Genomic DNA, 16517 nt, shown 5'->3' on the forward strand with positions numbered 1-16517 from the left:
GCTGGAGCTGCCTTGCTGTCTCTCCCGCCCTGGCAGGAGCCAGAATGTGAAATGTGGCCCCGCGGTGCAGGGCCATGGAGACAGCAGAGGGTGACTGTGAGTGTGTGTGTGTTGGGAAGGGGAGAGATAGAAAGCAGGTGTCATCTCTACTGGAAGTAGTTCCTGGCCCTGGGCACCCCGGAGGCTGTACCAAGCCTGATCATTCAAACCCTGCCTTTTAGTGCCCCAGAGGGCCCTCTCGCTCCCATCCTCCTAGAAACAGTAAATCCTAGCTAGGTTGATCGACCCCGGTATTTTCCTGGGCTGTGGCAACACATTAGAAGGGCTTAGAGGATTTCCATGGCAGATATAATGATAGAAGTGAGAGTCACGATGGAGGTAAAATAAAGAACAAACCTCAAATCCAGGACTGAGCTCTAAAGTAGTGGCAGGATGCTACCAAGAAGATCATAGAGTCTCAGAGTCAAAGGGCGCTGTGAGCCCAACCCCTCTCCCAATCTACCTCTAATGTCGCCGACGTGGTCACCTGGCTTGCATTCCCAGGGACGGGAACACCCAGATACCACGTGGCAGCCCATTTCAGCACCTTCCCTCAGACAGGGTGGGTCTCTCTTATGGTGCTTGGACTCTGGACTGGTTTGACCCTTTGAGCCTAGTGCGTTGAGCTGCAGAAGCCAGAAATCACATCTCTCTGGAGCCTTCTCTTTCCTCATGTGACTCACATTCTAGATCTTTGACATCTGGGCTACCCACCACCGCATGAGCTCCTTATCTGGAATCTGATGCTCTGGACCCATATGTGTATTCATTCAGCAGGTTTCAGTATGTGTTGGCCAGTGGTTAAGAGCGCAAGTTCTGGGATCATAAACACTCCTGGGTTCGAGTCCTGGCTCTGCTCTTTAGCAAGTTACTCAACCTCTCTGAACTTCAATTTCTGAACTCCTCTGTGAAGATAACAATAATAGCCACTTTACAGAGGATTAAGTGATGCAGTGCATGTAGAGGACCTCCCACAGCGCCCAGCATATGGTAAATGCTCAAAATTTTGGCAACCCCAGTGGACAGATGATTCGTACTGAATCTGTACTCAACTAAAAGCCAAGGGTCCTTTTCACACAAACTGTTAACGTTTATCCCTATTAAACTTCATTCTGTCAGTTCCAGGCCATTGTCTCATCCTGTCAACATTGATTTTGTCATCGTACATGAGTTGGCCCATACAGCTTGGAGTCATTGGCAGATCTGATAACGTGCCTTTTATATTTCCATTTGAGCTCTCTCTCTGGTCCGCTGCCATTATGTTACTCAAGATTCTTTAGGTTCAGCTGTTCAGCTAGCACTCAAGTTACCCAACTGTGTTATCATCCAGCCCACACTGGCTCCTTTGATTGAGAAATTTTTTTTTCCCCTGGAAAATTTGAAGGTTCCAAAGAAAAAGTTAATTTGTATTCAACAGCTTCAGTTTAAAAGGCTAAGGAAATGATAAAGCCTTCTAGAAAAGGCCTCAGTCAAAAAGTGGTCAATAGAAGGTTGGGCACTTGGTGGAGTAAATTTCATTTATCTAGAACATTCCCTCTCGGGGGATTGTGTGAAGCCTCTGCAAGGCCAGCAAACGAGGCATTATCGCACGGGTCTTCAGTGTTTTCCAATTTGGTTTGTACCTTCTCTCTGTTCGAATAGAAACTTCTCAAGGTCAGGAGCCATTTCTATCATTTTCTATCTCTTTTCAGCAAGACTGAGAGACGGAAGTCTGAGTTTTGCACCCCACAAACTCTTAACACCTGCTGACCAATAAATCATCATCATGCAAATTAACCATTTATGCCTACATCCAAGAGGACAGTAGGAAACTCAGAAGCATCAGGCGCGACATTCAAGAGGGCAGAAATTATGTGTCTCATTTTTGTCACCTTCAGGGTACCTGTAACATCCCACATCGCACATGGTAGACCGAGAACTCAGAGATTATTTTTCTGAATGTTGAGTGAATGACATGAAGGACAAAAGCCATGGTCCCAGAGTCATACTGATCCTATCCACATGCCTTCCTTCAGGTGAAGGGGACACTGTTGCCACACCAGCAAGAGACCTTGCAACTAAGAACCATTAACTGAGGGTCAGAGCAAGTATAGACCACACTGCATCCAGGCCACAGACACCACCAATCCTAGGGGCTGCGAATCTTCGTGGAGAGAGGACATGTCAATGGTAAGTTCATATCAGGTGTATCTGATGTACCATTTAAAGGATAGAGACACCCCACAGGCCCCAAGGGCAAAAAGCAACACTTGCAGCTGAGGTCTTTGGAAAGGCTTCACTATAGAGGGTGATTGGGCAGGATTTTAAAGGTGGAGGGAATTGGAGAGGACTGAGTCAAGGCAAGGGGCTAGGCAAGCGCAAGTGGGCTTGGGGAGGGACAAGTAGGTGATTTGTCTGCAGAGGGGACTCCTGAAGATCCCCAGCCTGCTTCTTCCCGGGGAGCCAGGGCGCATGCTGGCGGAGGGGTGTGGCTGCTGGTTGTGGATTAGGTGTTCGGAATAGGTCTCTATCTGCAAAGTTAGGTGACTCACAAAGGGTCATAAGCCATGTCCCCCGCTTAGCGGCATTTTCCTCTGATCTGAGTTGAAAAAGCCAGCCCAACAGACTCTGTCTGGCTTAAGCCGCTTCCTGTAACCCAACTGTTAAATATCATCGCCAGCCATTGCCACTTTATCAGACAGATGGGGTAGGATCTTTCACCTCAAATGCTAAGACTTGCCCTGTGGCTCCCCCAGGGTTTTCCATCTCCAGCCCCAGCAATGACAATGCCTAATCCTTCGCCAGACAGTCTTGCTTTTCTCCTCACAAAGTCGCGTTATCCTTCAAACCACTGACTCAACAGCCTCATAGGTCTGGCCTGCCTGGCTGTGCCAAGGGGCGGGCCCTTGGATGACCGGTTGCCTAGCAACATCTTTGAGGCTTCCTGCTTCGGGCAGCCCTTGGAGAAATAGGGACACCATCTACTTCAAGGCTAAAGCAAGCTGTTGGCTTTGAGGCTGCTCGCCCTGGAAATACAAAGATAGAAATCTTTTAATTAATAGTTAGCTCACTCTGAATGTTAAAGTTCAATTTTTTCTACAACGTCACTCTTTTCTCTGCCTTCTGTTTTCATTCCCTGACTCATTGGCTTTTGGCTTCTCCCTTTTAAAGAGAAACGTGCAGAATAAGCTTAGGCACTTTTCTTCAGAAAAGTCGTATTTAAGGTTGGTTGTTCTTGGGGAACCCGGGTGGCTCAGTCGGTTGAGCGTCCGACTTTAGCTCAGGTCACCATCTTGCAGTTTGTGAGTTCGAGCCCCGGGTTGGGCCCTGTGCTGACAGCTCGGAACCTGGAGCCTGATTCAGAATGTGTGTGTGTGTGTGTGTGTGTGTGTGTGTGTGTGTGTCTGCCCCTCCCCTGCTCACACTCTGTGTCTCTCTCTCAAAAATACATAGACATTAAGGTTGGTTGTTCTTTTAGGCGTGCACACAGACCAAACTACCTATTCTCTTTTCCACAAAGGAAGGGGACACATTGGAGCAACCCCTGATGATTCGGGTCACAGGCTAGCTTTTATATGGGTCCCAGGATGTTGGTGTTCTACCCATCTCCAGGGATAAAAGCACTGCTGATGATTAGGGGATCCTATCCTCTTTGGAACACGTAAAGCTACTACGGCTACTCATTGCCACTAACCCTCTCACCTCAAAACTGAAACGATACAGAATAAAACAAAGAAACAAAACCAAAACCCAAAACACCCCAAACACAAACAAACAAACAAACAAACAAACAAACAACTGGCCAGTTGAGTCCATCTGGTAGAAAGACAACCTATTCAGGTGAAGTCAAGTACAACAGTTAGAGGGTCGCCTAATTCTAGCCTGGGACTTTCAAAAAAGTTCTGTTTTTCATGGTTAAGGCATCCCATAGGCCCAGCTTCATTATTTCTTCCTCACATCACACAGGAAAGGAGATGCAGCGTTCTTAGTAATAACTCACCACGAAGCTACTTTATGGAACGTCTTCCTTCTGGCATAGCAAGCAAGAATATAGACTTTTAACCTAATAGATAAGAGTTTAAATCCAGTTCTGCTACTTCCTACTTTGTGATCTTGAGTGAGTGTCTTAACTCACCGAGCCTCTTTCCTCATCTGTAGAGTGGGAATATTAACACCCACTTGTAGAGAGATCTCAGGGGTACTGCATAACCGATATATTCCTTCCAGTATAGTTCCTGGTTCCTAGTAGACCAGCAGACATGAATTCCTTTTCATCTTTCTTCTGTGCCTCTGTCCTTCGTCTCTGCCTTTCAATCTTTACTGGGAACTCGAATCAGAGACCAGGTGCTATGACAAGAGTCTAGATAGACCAGGTGTTACTGAATGAGGACCATCTTTCCTGTTGCTTCTGGCTTCTGGTTGTGTGTTTCTTCTTTCCCACTTGTGGTAGGTGTGAGTGTTTGCCCTGAAAGCTGACCACAACCTGGGCTTGATATTGACAATTTCTGTTTGAGCTTTTCAGAAGGCCATAGAGAGAGAGAGTGGACAGAGAAGGCAGGTTCTAGGTAGACAGCAGTCAAGGAAAGAATACGCAGTAATCTTGAGTTGGGGAAGAAGGAATCGAATTTTTTCTTTCTTTCTTTCTTTCTTTCTTTCTTTCTTTCTTTCTTTCTTTCTTTCTTTCTTTCTTTCTTTCTTTCTTTTGAAGGGAAGTAGATGAAAACATTGTCAGGACTCAGGAAAACATGGTAAGTTTCTCTGTCAACAAACATTTATTGAGCACCTACTGTATATGGGCTCAGGTTTATAATAAGGTTCCAAAGACCTGGGACACTGATTCCTGCCTTTGAGTGCTTATGCTTTAAGTGGGCGTACCAAAGACTGACAAAGGTCAACCCCAGGTTACTTGCATGTACCAATCCCACAGTTCCTAGAGGGTTTCAGACTGTAGGAGCAATTGGATGTGACTGATCAAGTAAGCCTTCCTGAAAGAGACAGTTTGAAGGAGACGAAGGTCATGGGCGAGGAACCTGGAGTAGCAGGTGCAAAGGCTTAGTGCTAAGAGAGTGTGTCAGAGGGTGAAAAAAAGCCCCCTCCTCAAGTCCTTTGTGGCTCTCCTTTCACCCTGAGCCCACTTTCACTGGCCCGGCGGGGACCCGGGCAGGGGGCTGGGCCACAAGCGGTCTCACCTCACTGGATCGGAGGACTCCGAAGAACGGGTAAAGGAAGGCAGGCACCAGGGCTGCAGCTCCGAGGGGCACCGCCTCAGACACCCAGTACACAGCAGTCACGATCAACACATAAGCACACGCGGCCTCCTGGAAGGGAAGGGGAGTGGGCGGTTAGCCACAGGGACAGCCATAGCCCCTGAGAATCCAAACGAGACCCGGGGGCAGAGGCAGCCGGTACCCAGAGTCAAAGATGGGCACCAGGACACAGCCCTGGGGTGGGGGGGCGGTGTGTGTGCAAAGCTGGCCTCTGGTGGACACGTGGCGGGGCCCACGCTTTGGCATGTGAAGTAATGGCTGCTCCTTGGGGGGACCGGTGCCTGGCACGTGGTTTGCAGCAGGGTGGCCACCAGACTGACCATGTCCCAGCTCTGCTTGTTCTTGAAACTGTGCAGGGTGGGGACCCCAATTAACTGCGGTGCTCAGACCCGAGATCATCCGCTCTCAAGTTAGAGTTCATAGCTTTAACACGGAGCATGATATTTTGGTGTCGAGTTGACGGGGCGCAGATGTTCTCGGGATAGTTGAAAGTAGGGATCAATTTGTGTAACCAATTCAGATGTGAGCTCTGAGACTGGCCCTCTTTGGGCTGGATAATTCCTTGCTGTGGGGGGCTGTCCTGTGCATTAAGATGTTTAGCATCCCTGGCCTATACCCACTAGATGTCAGTAGCACCTCCCCATCGTGACAACCAATGTCTTTAGACATTACTAAATATCCCTCCGGGTGGGAGTGGGGAAATTTGTCCCGGGGTGAGAACCATCGCCCTTACCATTATCTGGTTCTCATTGCCCTGGGACTTCATTCCACCTGCCTGATGCCCAGGGAGACATCCATGGGACATAGGGGATAAAAAGTGCTGTCTACCTGGAAGGGAAGGGCTGGAAATTTATGAGAGTTTTCCCCAACCTCCTCCCTTTGCTGGCTATACCACACTGGTGTGCACGGAATAAAAAGGCACAACATTGTTATCAACAATCAGCCCTCCTTAACCTCAGCCTTTAGTAATTCTAGTTGCTCGGGATGATTCTGATTAATGGTGCTGAGAAAGGTCGCTGGCTTACTCTTGGGAGACGTCACTATCCAAGGGCCCTAACAACAGACCTGGAGGGCCACTGTATAGAAGGTGCAAGCTGGCTGTGGGTTCCTCAATTTATACGTAGTTCTAAACCATCTGGGCTCAGGTCTGACCTACCCTGAGGCTGGCTGGTGATCAACAAACCTGACAAATCTTGTTCTGTTTATCTCTCCCTTGGGTTCAGAACAAGCCTCCTCAAACTCTTGCACAAAAGTTACAAAAGGTCGCCATGATCAGTGAGGGGCGTCAGGAGTGATTAACCCAGCTTGGAAGAATGGGACCTTGCTCCCTCCTGATATGCATGGATTACTGCCTTGGGGTTTGAGAAATGGGAACTGGGCCCAATAATTGTTGACTGTAGCTCCCACTGAGATTTCCTCTGGGGCCAAAAGATCAGAGAGAAGTTAAAACTTTTGGAAGTCACTGATAAGACAACAGAACCAGTAAGGGGGGTGGGGGGGGGGAAATACCAACTTTTGGTATTTAGAGAAATACCAACTTTGTTGCAGAAACAAAACTACCCAAAGAAGCCCTTTACCCTACTTGGGCCCATTTATTTCCATCTCTTTTCTGAGAAACAGAATGGCAGGTCTGCCGTAACTCAGCTGAAGATAAAGGGGGCCCTAACGATGGGACAGAATATCTGTCCCTCACTGAGAACTTTTGGTTTTTCTTGTCATAACAGAGCCACAAATTAAGTTAGGGAGGGAAGGGGCTGCAGTGGGAAGGGGTGACAGACCAAGAGAAAGAATGATAGAGAAAAAACACTCTACCAGGCACCATTTTAGTTTGAATTAGGAAGATTTGGGTAAGCAAAGGTAAATTTAGGAATTAGGATGGGTTGGCTTGGAGGAAGTCAGCAAACCCTTTCATCCAGGATTTTTTTTTTAAGTAGGTTCCACGCCCAGCACAGAGCCCAAACCCACCGCCCTGAGATCAAGACCTGAGCTGAAATCAAGAGTCAGATGCTTAACCGACTGAGCCACCCAGGCACCCCTTCATCCAGCATTATAAAGAACAGGATAACCTACCATCATCCTTTTTTCCCTGAACTTTCCTTAGAGCAGAAGAATGACCAAGAGAGGGCCTCCGATTGGCCTTTCCATATTTCTTGCCCACTTCACCCATGGAATTTACATAAACTTCCTTTTGCTCCTTCTGAACCTTCTCAAAGTTCAGTGGGTAAGCTTATATTTAGATAACCCCCAAAATCTTGTGAGGTTTGATTATAGGACTCCTGGGACCCCACATCTGGCCAAGGTCTGGCAGGTGGCTCAATTAATATTGGTTGAACTGAACTGGGTTCCTCTGTTGGCTATCAGGTTTCTCTTATGTATCGGAGAGAATATTCTGGAAACCCTAGGTCCCTTATCACTGCCGCTAGTCAGCAGGTATGTAGGGGCGGATGAGTATGCAGGCAGTGCCTTTAAAGGAGAGTGTTGCCAGCTCTGTTTTGCTGCCTTTTATAAATAAAGGAGGAAGCTCAAAAGCTCAAAAGTGGCTTTGCCCACATTGGAAGTTTCCTGACTCTGCTACCAACTGATGCGTGCATTTGTTCCTTTTCCATGCTGCCCTGTCACCTCAGTGATGTGCCATTCAGACTTCACTGGAAGGGGCTTGAGGTCTTCTTTGCTGTCATAGATGGCTGTGACGCCTTTCTGCAATTAAGCTGGGGCTTGGGTGTAACTTTTATCCCACCAGGGACACTGAAGCAGGGCTAATTTATGGACGACCCCCACCCCCGCCTTGTCCCCTCCTCTTCTGTAACATGGTAAACTGAGTCTGGGCCCCTGGGTTTAGAGAGCTGGTCAGAAAAAAGGGGAAGGTCCTTCTAATCCTTCCTAAAACATAGCTGTGGCTTGGCACTTTGAAGAATCATCAGAACAGCAGGCCAGGAGCTCCTGGCCGGGTCCCTCCTCTCAGCTCCCGCCCAGGGCAAACAGGTCCACTTAGGAATCCTGAGGATTAAATATCAGAGTCTAAAAGTTTAATGCACAGGAGTAAGAATGGGTCAGAGACGTTCTATGTGTTGGCTTGTCCCGGTGACCTCAAGGTGCTTTTATGTCATCGTAGAAGAGGAGCAGAGCCCTTGTTGACACTGTGACACACGGAGAAATCGTCTCTGCAGGGCAAACTGGGTAGATGGCAAGAAAGCTACGCCTGAAAGGCATGGACCACCCTAGGCTCCATCTGGCTGTCCCGAGGGAGGGAGTCAAAATATCCACCCCCCACCAACCCGGGTGCCTGAGGTAGTGTTATGTCAACTTTCTTAAAAGGCACTTGTTCTCAGCAGGGGGTGATTCTGTACCCCGCCCCAGGGGTATTGGTAATATCTGGAAGCATTTTTGGCCATCATGGGGTTGGCAGTGTGTGCTGCTAGCCTCTAATGGGTAAAGACCAGGGGTGCTGCTGAACTCCCTATAGTCGCAGGACAGCCCTCCCCACAACAGAGAATTATCTGGCCCCCAAATGTCACTAGTGTGGCTGTCGAGAAACCCTGTTCTAAGGTGACAGAAGGGGCTAGGTCAAGAAAGGGCAACGTCTCTTGGTCTCAGTAAGTCCAGCTTTAAAAATCTCTTCGAAGAATCTTTACAGATCCAAACAGAGCAGAGGCCCAGCTGCCCTTCCTTTTCTTTCCTCTTTAAGATAACACCTGTCTTCCTTCGAGTTTATTGATTATTTTGCTTGCTTCAATAACGGGTTTCTTTTTTCTTCTTGTGGATGCTTCTTACTGTCATTGGTGACTCAGAAGCTCAAAGCCAGGGCCCCAGAATGAAATGGAGGCAACACCACACCCTAGACTCGTGGTCTGCAACACAAGGCTGACTCGGGGCCACAGAGGTGCCTGATACTTCCATGGAGAAGAGGGCGACCTGTCTTTGGTTAACACTCCCTTAAATGCAATCTGACATTGAGTGAAACAACAACAACAACAAACCAAGAAGAAAAACAAAGAAGGAAAGGAAGGAAGGAAGGAAGGAAGGAAGGAAGGAAGGAAGGAAGGAAGGAAGAAAAAAAAAAAACCAACCCATTTGGACAGATCAGAGAATTGACTGGTGTAAGCCCAGGAAAACTGTCAGCAGCAATCACTGTCTGCTAATCCCAGCCTGCTGTTAATCAGCGTCTCCTTGGCACTCTGGGGTATTTATTCTAGTAAAGATTTAAGCCAGTTTGTTTTTAAGACGAGCCACTCTAATCCCCTCTATTTAACTTTATAACTCAATGTCGGTTACCAAGTTACTCAGGGAGCTGCCTGGAAAATCTCTCCCCCTCCCACAAACATGATTAACCTCTCTTAGCTTATTTTTCCTGAAGTTTTAAGGGTAGTGGCAGCCGGAGGCGGGGTAGAGACCCTGAGAGGAGGGGGAGGAGGAGGAGGGAGACAGAAAGGGAAAGGGAGGCCAACAGTGGTCTGAAAAGCAAGCCAAAGGCAGAGCCCGAGCTTTCGGTATCTCTGTTCGTGCAGACCCTGTCAAAAATCAGGTCATGGGCTAGAGTTGGGGGCTTCCTTATTTCTTTTTTATGGCGTCATTGAATGCCCGCCCCCCCCCCCCTTCAAGGGCACAGAGAAAACACAGCAGATACAAATAATCAAAGGGCCATGCGCTGGGGACTGGGGCAATATGCCAAGCTCTGCTTTGAATGTGAAGTTCAGAGGGAACTTGAGCGATTGCATTTCAAAGCATGGTTATCAGAAGCTGGCATGGCCGGTCCACAGATGGTGGGTGGGGCAGAGGGTCTCCACAGAGACACCCCAGTCCCAGTCCCGAAGGGCAGCCCCCTGCCTGCCCATTGCCCCCCCCCCCCACCCCCTCAGGGTCCTTCCTGGGAGGTCTCCCTCTCTCCAGCTCCCTCACAGGAAGATGGTCCCATGTGACCCCGGACAAACGCTGGCCCAGCAGCGTGTCCTTCTCCGTATGGACACCGCGCGCGTCCCGTGGCCAGTTCGGGCGACCCAGGGATGGTGTAGCACCCATCAGCCGGTCCAGCCGCCCTTCCAGACTCCCCCCCCCCACCCCCCCCCGGCAGGGGGCCACGCGGCTGGGGCCCTGGGAACGGGGTAGAGGGACAGAAGTGGCAGTTTGGGGGAAGAAAGCATTCGAGCCTACCCCAGAAAGGCACGTGCAGGCCTTGAGCCCCGGAGAAAAACCCTGTCGAGAGACGCGTCGCACCCCATCCCTCGCCGTCCCCGCCCTGGCACCCGACGCCCGGCCCGGCAGGGACCGGAGGGCACAGGCGGGCACAGGCGGTACTCACGCTGCTGGGGTGGAGCATGGGCAGAGGCAGCAGCAGCAGCGGCACGAAGATAACGAGCAGCAGCTTTCTCGCCCGGAGAAGGCCCTGGAGCAGGCCCATCGTGGACCTCCGTGCGCGGGCGGGCCGCCAGGGGCCTCCGGCGACGGCTCAGTCCGGAAAGGACTCCTCAAAGCCTTCTCGGCTTCCAAGAGTCCTCTCTTGTCTTGGGGGCAGGAAAGGAGGGCAGTTACAGCTCCCGTTGGCACAAAAGGCTGGGCTCCTTGCCTCCTCGTTTAGGTGGGATTGGTGAGCATGGTTTTGCGCCCAGCAGAAAGGGAGCGGGAAAGGATCGTGAGCCGAGGCATAGCGGGTCCCCCTTCGTGCGGTTACCTCTAGAGTGACTTCTTTCTAGGGCCCTCCATCATGTTGCCGCTCTCTGATGGCCTGTTGGGGCAGTACCGGCCTCTCCTCTACCTGTGCTTGCTGAACCCCCTTTCCTTAACACAGCACCCCCCCCCCAAGTTTGTCAGCGGCAGATGCAGACTTCAGATAGGGCTGCTTCTCTTTCTGGCACCTTAACTCCGTTCAAATTTCTTTCCTTCCAATTGGTTTCCCACTTATAATTTGCCTTGAGCCCGGGGCCTCCAAAGCAGGGGGAAAAAAAAATCCCCAGGACTGTCCTCGTCGTCCCGGGACAAAAATCTCGCCGGGGGCCCACCTTAACTTTCCTTCACCTATGGGAAGCCGGACAGGAGGCAGCAGCCCCGCCCATTCCTCAAAGCCAATCGGTACTTTGGAAAGAATGAGGCGGATCTCTTCCAAAGGCAGCTCTTGATTGGTCCCAGCAGGGGCCTGCTGAGTCCGCAGAAGCTATAGGCAACTTGCAAAGCTTATTTTTGTTTCTCAAACGTCCTAGGGGCTGCAGTGACGATCATCATCGTCGTAAACACCATCCCACTTATGCAGAGCTGTCCCTGGGAGAGCCACTTACTAACCTGGTCCTTAGGAAGATGTGTGCGGTGGCAGGGAGAAAATGAAATATAATCATTCGGGGGGAAGTTGGCCCCCAGACTGTACAATATTACGCCTTTCAGATATCCCTGGTGACAAAGATCATTTGCTTCATCATCTGAGTGAGTACGAATCATCTGGACCAGCAGAGGGTGTTAGCCTCTAAGAAAGACCGCAGATCTTTTTAGGGAGAATGGGAAGGGTAGCAACCTCTCTGGATAAGTCTAGATGACGGTCTCATTTCCAAGGCCCTCGGTGCCCAGATGTCAGTGGTCTTTCTGGCCGGAGTAGGTGCTCAAATGCTCCTCTTTGAGGCTCTTTACCAAAAAAACTGAAGCAGAAAGCTACCTGTGGTTGGTATGCAAGGAGGAAGGAGGTGGGAGGGCAGGGAAGAAGTTGACAAGTTCAGGGTCAGGGCCCTAGCAGCTGTTGCCCTCTGGAATTTCTGCTGCTTAGAGATCAGGAGAAGCTGTCAGCCTCTTTTCTCAGAATGGACACGTGGCTCAGGTCACCCATGTTTTCCTGAATTCACAGAATTCAAGAATGGCATTCTATGGTCAGCACCTGTACCTGTTGGAAATGATCCCCAGGCTAAATGTAAAGTGATTGGAGAAGTGGCCCCAGAAAACCAGTTCTTCTTGACTTCCAAGGCAGGTGTAATTGTGGACAGTCCAGGCTCCCTCTGAGGTTATCTTGCCATCGTAGGATGGGCTATGATGACCCATCTCTTTCAATGCACGTTAGAGACTGGCTACCGTATATACTGCATTTGGGCCTCACTCTTGTGATGATTTTGTAACTCAGAATGACAATATCACGTGCGTGATGTTTGGGTGGCAAATATTAAAGAGGCTGGGTAATAATTAACCGCAGTGGAGATCAATATCCACTGTTAAACCCATGGACCGACCACCTCACATTCCTTGGCGAGATAATCTGACATAACAAAGATTCCACTGAGCCTAGTAAACTCGATCATGACATTTTTATTATACCATAAAGGAATAACTGTTAAATAAAATTAGGGAAGGTGAGCAACACGGTAAGACCAGTAGTTCTCCTTCAGGGCTCTATCCATTTTTCAGATGAAGAAAACACTTTCCGGGATACTATGCTTAAGAAATATAAGGCAGGTTTCACTTCTCTGAGGTACCTAAAGTAGTCAATCTCTTAGAAAGTAGAAAGGCAGTTGCCAGGCACTGAGGGGGAGAGGAGAGAGGCGAGTTACTGTTCCAGAGGGGTCGTCTTTGCAAAATGAAAGTTCCTAGAGATCTGTCACACCACCCTGTGCCTATAGCTAACACTGTGCGGCATGATATGGGCAACTCAGATGGTAAATTTCATGTTACTTTTTTTTTTTTTTAACCGCACAAAAAATTAGGAGACATTAAAATGGGTTAGGAAACTAAGGGGTGCCATATAAAGACATTTAACAAGTGTTTAATTTTAGACCGGTCCACCGGTGGAAATACCTTCTGACTGATTTACCACTGAGGCGATTCTCTTTTAGATTCAAGGCGAGATGAGAGGGCAATGGAAGTTTCAGCCATACAGATGTTTTTCAGCGTCTCTTGAGTGACGCCAGAGGTAGCCACCAGGATAGCAACGATAGAAGAAGCTTCCGGAATTTTTAGATCCTACAAGTTCCCAGCAGTATAGAAATGGCAGAATTAGTCCCAGAAGTTACAGGCACATTTCCTCTACAGAAACCATGCCCCAAATTATTCTGTCTATGCGTAATTATGACGAAAGGTGATCCAGTTGTGATGTGGTGCTACCGTGTGGGACCAGTGAGGCAAAATGGGACAGTCTTTTTCTGTCCAGTCTCCTTTTTCACTGTTCGTTGAGCAAAGAGTCAGGTCTTTGGTGGCATTGGTGAGTGTTGTATTTGATCTTCCGCATAAATGAAGTTATTGTGATAAAGCTTCTTGTGGGAAACAATTAATTTGTATTCAGCTGCAAATAGTATTTAATAGTGTCATGGAATTACTGAAAATGAAATTTTCATTTGTCTTTAAAAAAGTCATGCCCTTCTTGTTTCTTTTTTTTTTTTTTTTTCTTTTTCCCTCGGTCCTTGATTGCCACATAAGCATGTGCCCCAATTCATGAGTACAAAAGTGCCTTTAATTTTTGCTGCAGGGTGAATGAACTTCCAGGTTATCACTGGTCCTGGGAACCATCCTCCCATTCACGAATCTCCTACCACTGGGAGTGACCGCGAATATCAGAACATGACAGGGAGGGACTACAAGGGTGGTCTGTCTAACCAGTGACTGAACAAAGGCTCTCAGATCCATCCTGATGGGGGTGGAGGCCCGGGGTGGCATGCAAGACTGATGTCAGGGTATTGCACAATGTCAAAGGATTGAGCCCTCTGCTAACCTCCTCTACCCCACATCCAGAGAAAGTACAAACAGTGAAGGCAGCCATGAGGCTAATCGGCCTTTTGGGAACTCCTGGCCCTGTATGTTGACCTTTGTTTTGGTCAGACAGTGATACCCACAGGGGGCTGAAAGACAGTGAGCGTCAGAGTGCAAGCAGACAGAGCTAGAGTGAGCATACGTGCACCAAAAGAGACTGGGAGAAGTGGATACAAAGATAATCAGAATTGGGCCCAAAGATAAAGCAGAAGAGACACAAACCAGGTCGAAGAGAACATGGAATATTAGAAAGGGGAAAATGGAACCAAAAGCGTATATCAGAGACTGCATTTGAGGGCCGTAAAAGGGTGGTGTAATCAGGGAATGAGGACCAGAGAAACCAGCAGTCATTAATCTTCGGAGCCCGAGAACATCAGGATTTTTCCATGTTGTATTTTTCTCTGATGATGAATACCTTCGTCCTACATCCTACTGTTTCTCCAAAAGGATCATGCGGCTGCGAAGCAATGACTTATTCAAAGTTTTTAAGAAGTCCAGATCAACTTTAGGCCATCATCCAATGACAATTGTTAAATACCCATTTCAGAATCAAATTTTGCCGGATAAGATGTCACTCATTCAAAGATTAGACCTCTTGCAACGTAAGCCTCCAAAACCCAGCTGTCAAGCCAGGAGAGCCAGCGAGGAATCCGTATTAGAGCCTAGTGCCTCCCTCTAGCAGAGACCTTCGCCTACTAGCTCCGATTTAACACGGAATTATGACAAGCCTCCCTGCTTTGTCCCTTAGGTGGTAGCAGCCAAAATAGAACAAATTGCAACGGGCAAGTTGTGTTGGAAAGAAAGAGGAGCGCCCTCTTACAGCCTCACGGTGCAGAAGGCAGGACACACACCCGACAGAATCAGCAAAGCCCCGGGGCCTTCTGGGCTTGGCGCAAACAGTCCAGCAGACCCCTTAGGTCCTGGTGTCCTCCCTGTGATTATCCCACGGCTGGTTCAGTGATCGTGGAACTTTCGGAAGTCGAGCAATCTTAGAGGTTATTTTATCCAATTCCTTCATCAGAACGTTTCAAAGATCCTAAATAGAAGCTCAAGATGTCACGTACATACAGTTAACAAAGACAGCAAGTCAGCATTGCTAAAATGAAGGTTGTGGCATTTGAAAGGGTAAGTTCTGTTGTCTAAAAAATCATTTGTATTTGGAGCTCTCAGTTTTGGAGCTCTTCCTAGGATGATCCTCTCTGCATCAGCGTGCTTTCTCTGTTCAGAAGACGAGGTCAGACAGTTTGCAGCCTCTCTGTGGGCCCCCGTCATGTTTCTCCTCTGTATTAGATCCGCTTTCGGAGAAGAAGAGACAAGACAGAGAGGCCATAACATTACTGATTTTCTGGCTGATGCTTCTTGGTGACTTTTGGAAAAGTTGACACGTGGATCTTTGGCTAACAAAGTGTTTATTTGCTATAGCTCCAGCTTTTCGTTTTAAGTATCTTAACTATGTGGAACCTTTGGAATGATGTTCATTCGGCCTCACGCCCTGATCTCTGTCCCCCCATCTTCCCGCAATGCCCAAACCTCTGTGCCGTCTCCTCTAGCTCTGTCTTCGCCCTCGGGTGTTTATGGCGGTCACTCGGTGATGCAGCGCGTCACCAGGCAAATCAGGTGGCCTTTGGAGGCATCTTGAATGACCACGCTAGCCCTTTCTTGCAGCCCCGGTCACACCGTGACACGAATTAGATGTGCTTGTCAGGGAACTACGAGGGGCAGAGGACATGGGGTTACTTATTTTATCTCTGCTACTCTGAGTTGGTGGCATGTGCTTTGTTGCAGGGCTCTGTAAATGGAGTAGAGAATGAAGAGTGTTTGGATTACCGCGTGTGCTGGTCCCTGCTCCGTGGCCGTGGGCCGGGCTCTCAGGGAGACACTCTGGGGCCCGAGGACCGCATCAAGTCATGCCTCAGGGCCTGGAAGAGGCTAAGGAGGGATTGGGCCCAGATGTCCTTCTGATGCCCTTGGGACAGGGCGGTGCGGTAGGCCGTGTAGGCCAGGGTCAGCGCTGTCCTTTCAAAGTCCTCTTTCTTGAGGATGCCAGGGTGGCTGGAGAGGCTGGCGCTCAGCCGGCGGATGTCCGGGATGCGCTTGGGGATCACGTGATTGCAGATGGTGCGGAAGTCGGAGGCTTTCCTCAACGAGGACAGCTCCTCGTCCTTGATGGAGATCTTCAGGTCGGGGCTGATGTCAAGTTCAGCTAGCAGGAACTGGAGAGAGACACGGGGCGTGGAAAGACATGAGGCATTCAGGCTTCACCAAGGACACCAGTGTATTCGTTACCACGTGTGTTCATTGAGGGAGACAGACGAGGAAAGAGCTTTGGAATCCAAGAGACCTGGGTTCCAGTTCCGACCTTCCCACTAGCTGTGTAACCCTGGACGAGCTACTTAACTTCTCTGAGCCTCATTTTCCTCCTGGGTGAAATGGTTAGTAACAGTACTTCGCTGGGAGGTTGGGAGAAATAAGTAAGGCAAATACGGACAACGTCTAACACTGTGGCTGGTACAATGTCACTATTTA

At 49.0% G+C, this 16517-nt stretch overlaps 1 protein-coding gene and 1 long non-coding RNA gene across 2 annotated transcripts in view; one reads left to right on the plus strand and one right to left on the minus strand.

Moving 5' to 3' along the window:
* The window catches only part of SLC13A4 (solute carrier family 13 member 4), a 48196-nt gene extending 37482 nt beyond the window's left edge, over nt 1-10714 (minus strand). The window contains exons 1-2 of the mRNA XM_045052799.1: nt 10582-10714; nt 5208-5336 (exon numbers count right to left, since the gene is read on the minus strand). Coding sequence (XP_044908734.1) covers nt 5208-5336; nt 10582-10680 — 228 coding nt within the window. The 5' untranslated portion in view covers nt 10681-10714. The remainder of the gene's footprint in view (nt 1-5207; nt 5337-10581) is intronic.
* LOC109497630 overlaps nt 1-16517 on the plus strand; it is a 51559-nt gene that overhangs the window by 1671 nt on the left and 33371 nt on the right. Inside the window, exons 2-3 of the long non-coding RNA XR_006594614.1 lie at nt 2055-2208; nt 9074-16423. This is a non-coding gene — a long non-coding RNA (uncharacterized LOC109497630). The remainder of the gene's footprint in view (nt 1-2054; nt 2209-9073; nt 16424-16517) is intronic.

This window comes from Felis catus, chromosome A2 (genome assembly GCF_018350175.1).
Source record: "Felis catus isolate Fca126 chromosome A2, F.catus_Fca126_mat1.0, whole genome shotgun sequence".
Taxonomy (NCBI): domain Eukaryota; kingdom Metazoa; phylum Chordata; class Mammalia; order Carnivora; family Felidae; genus Felis; species Felis catus.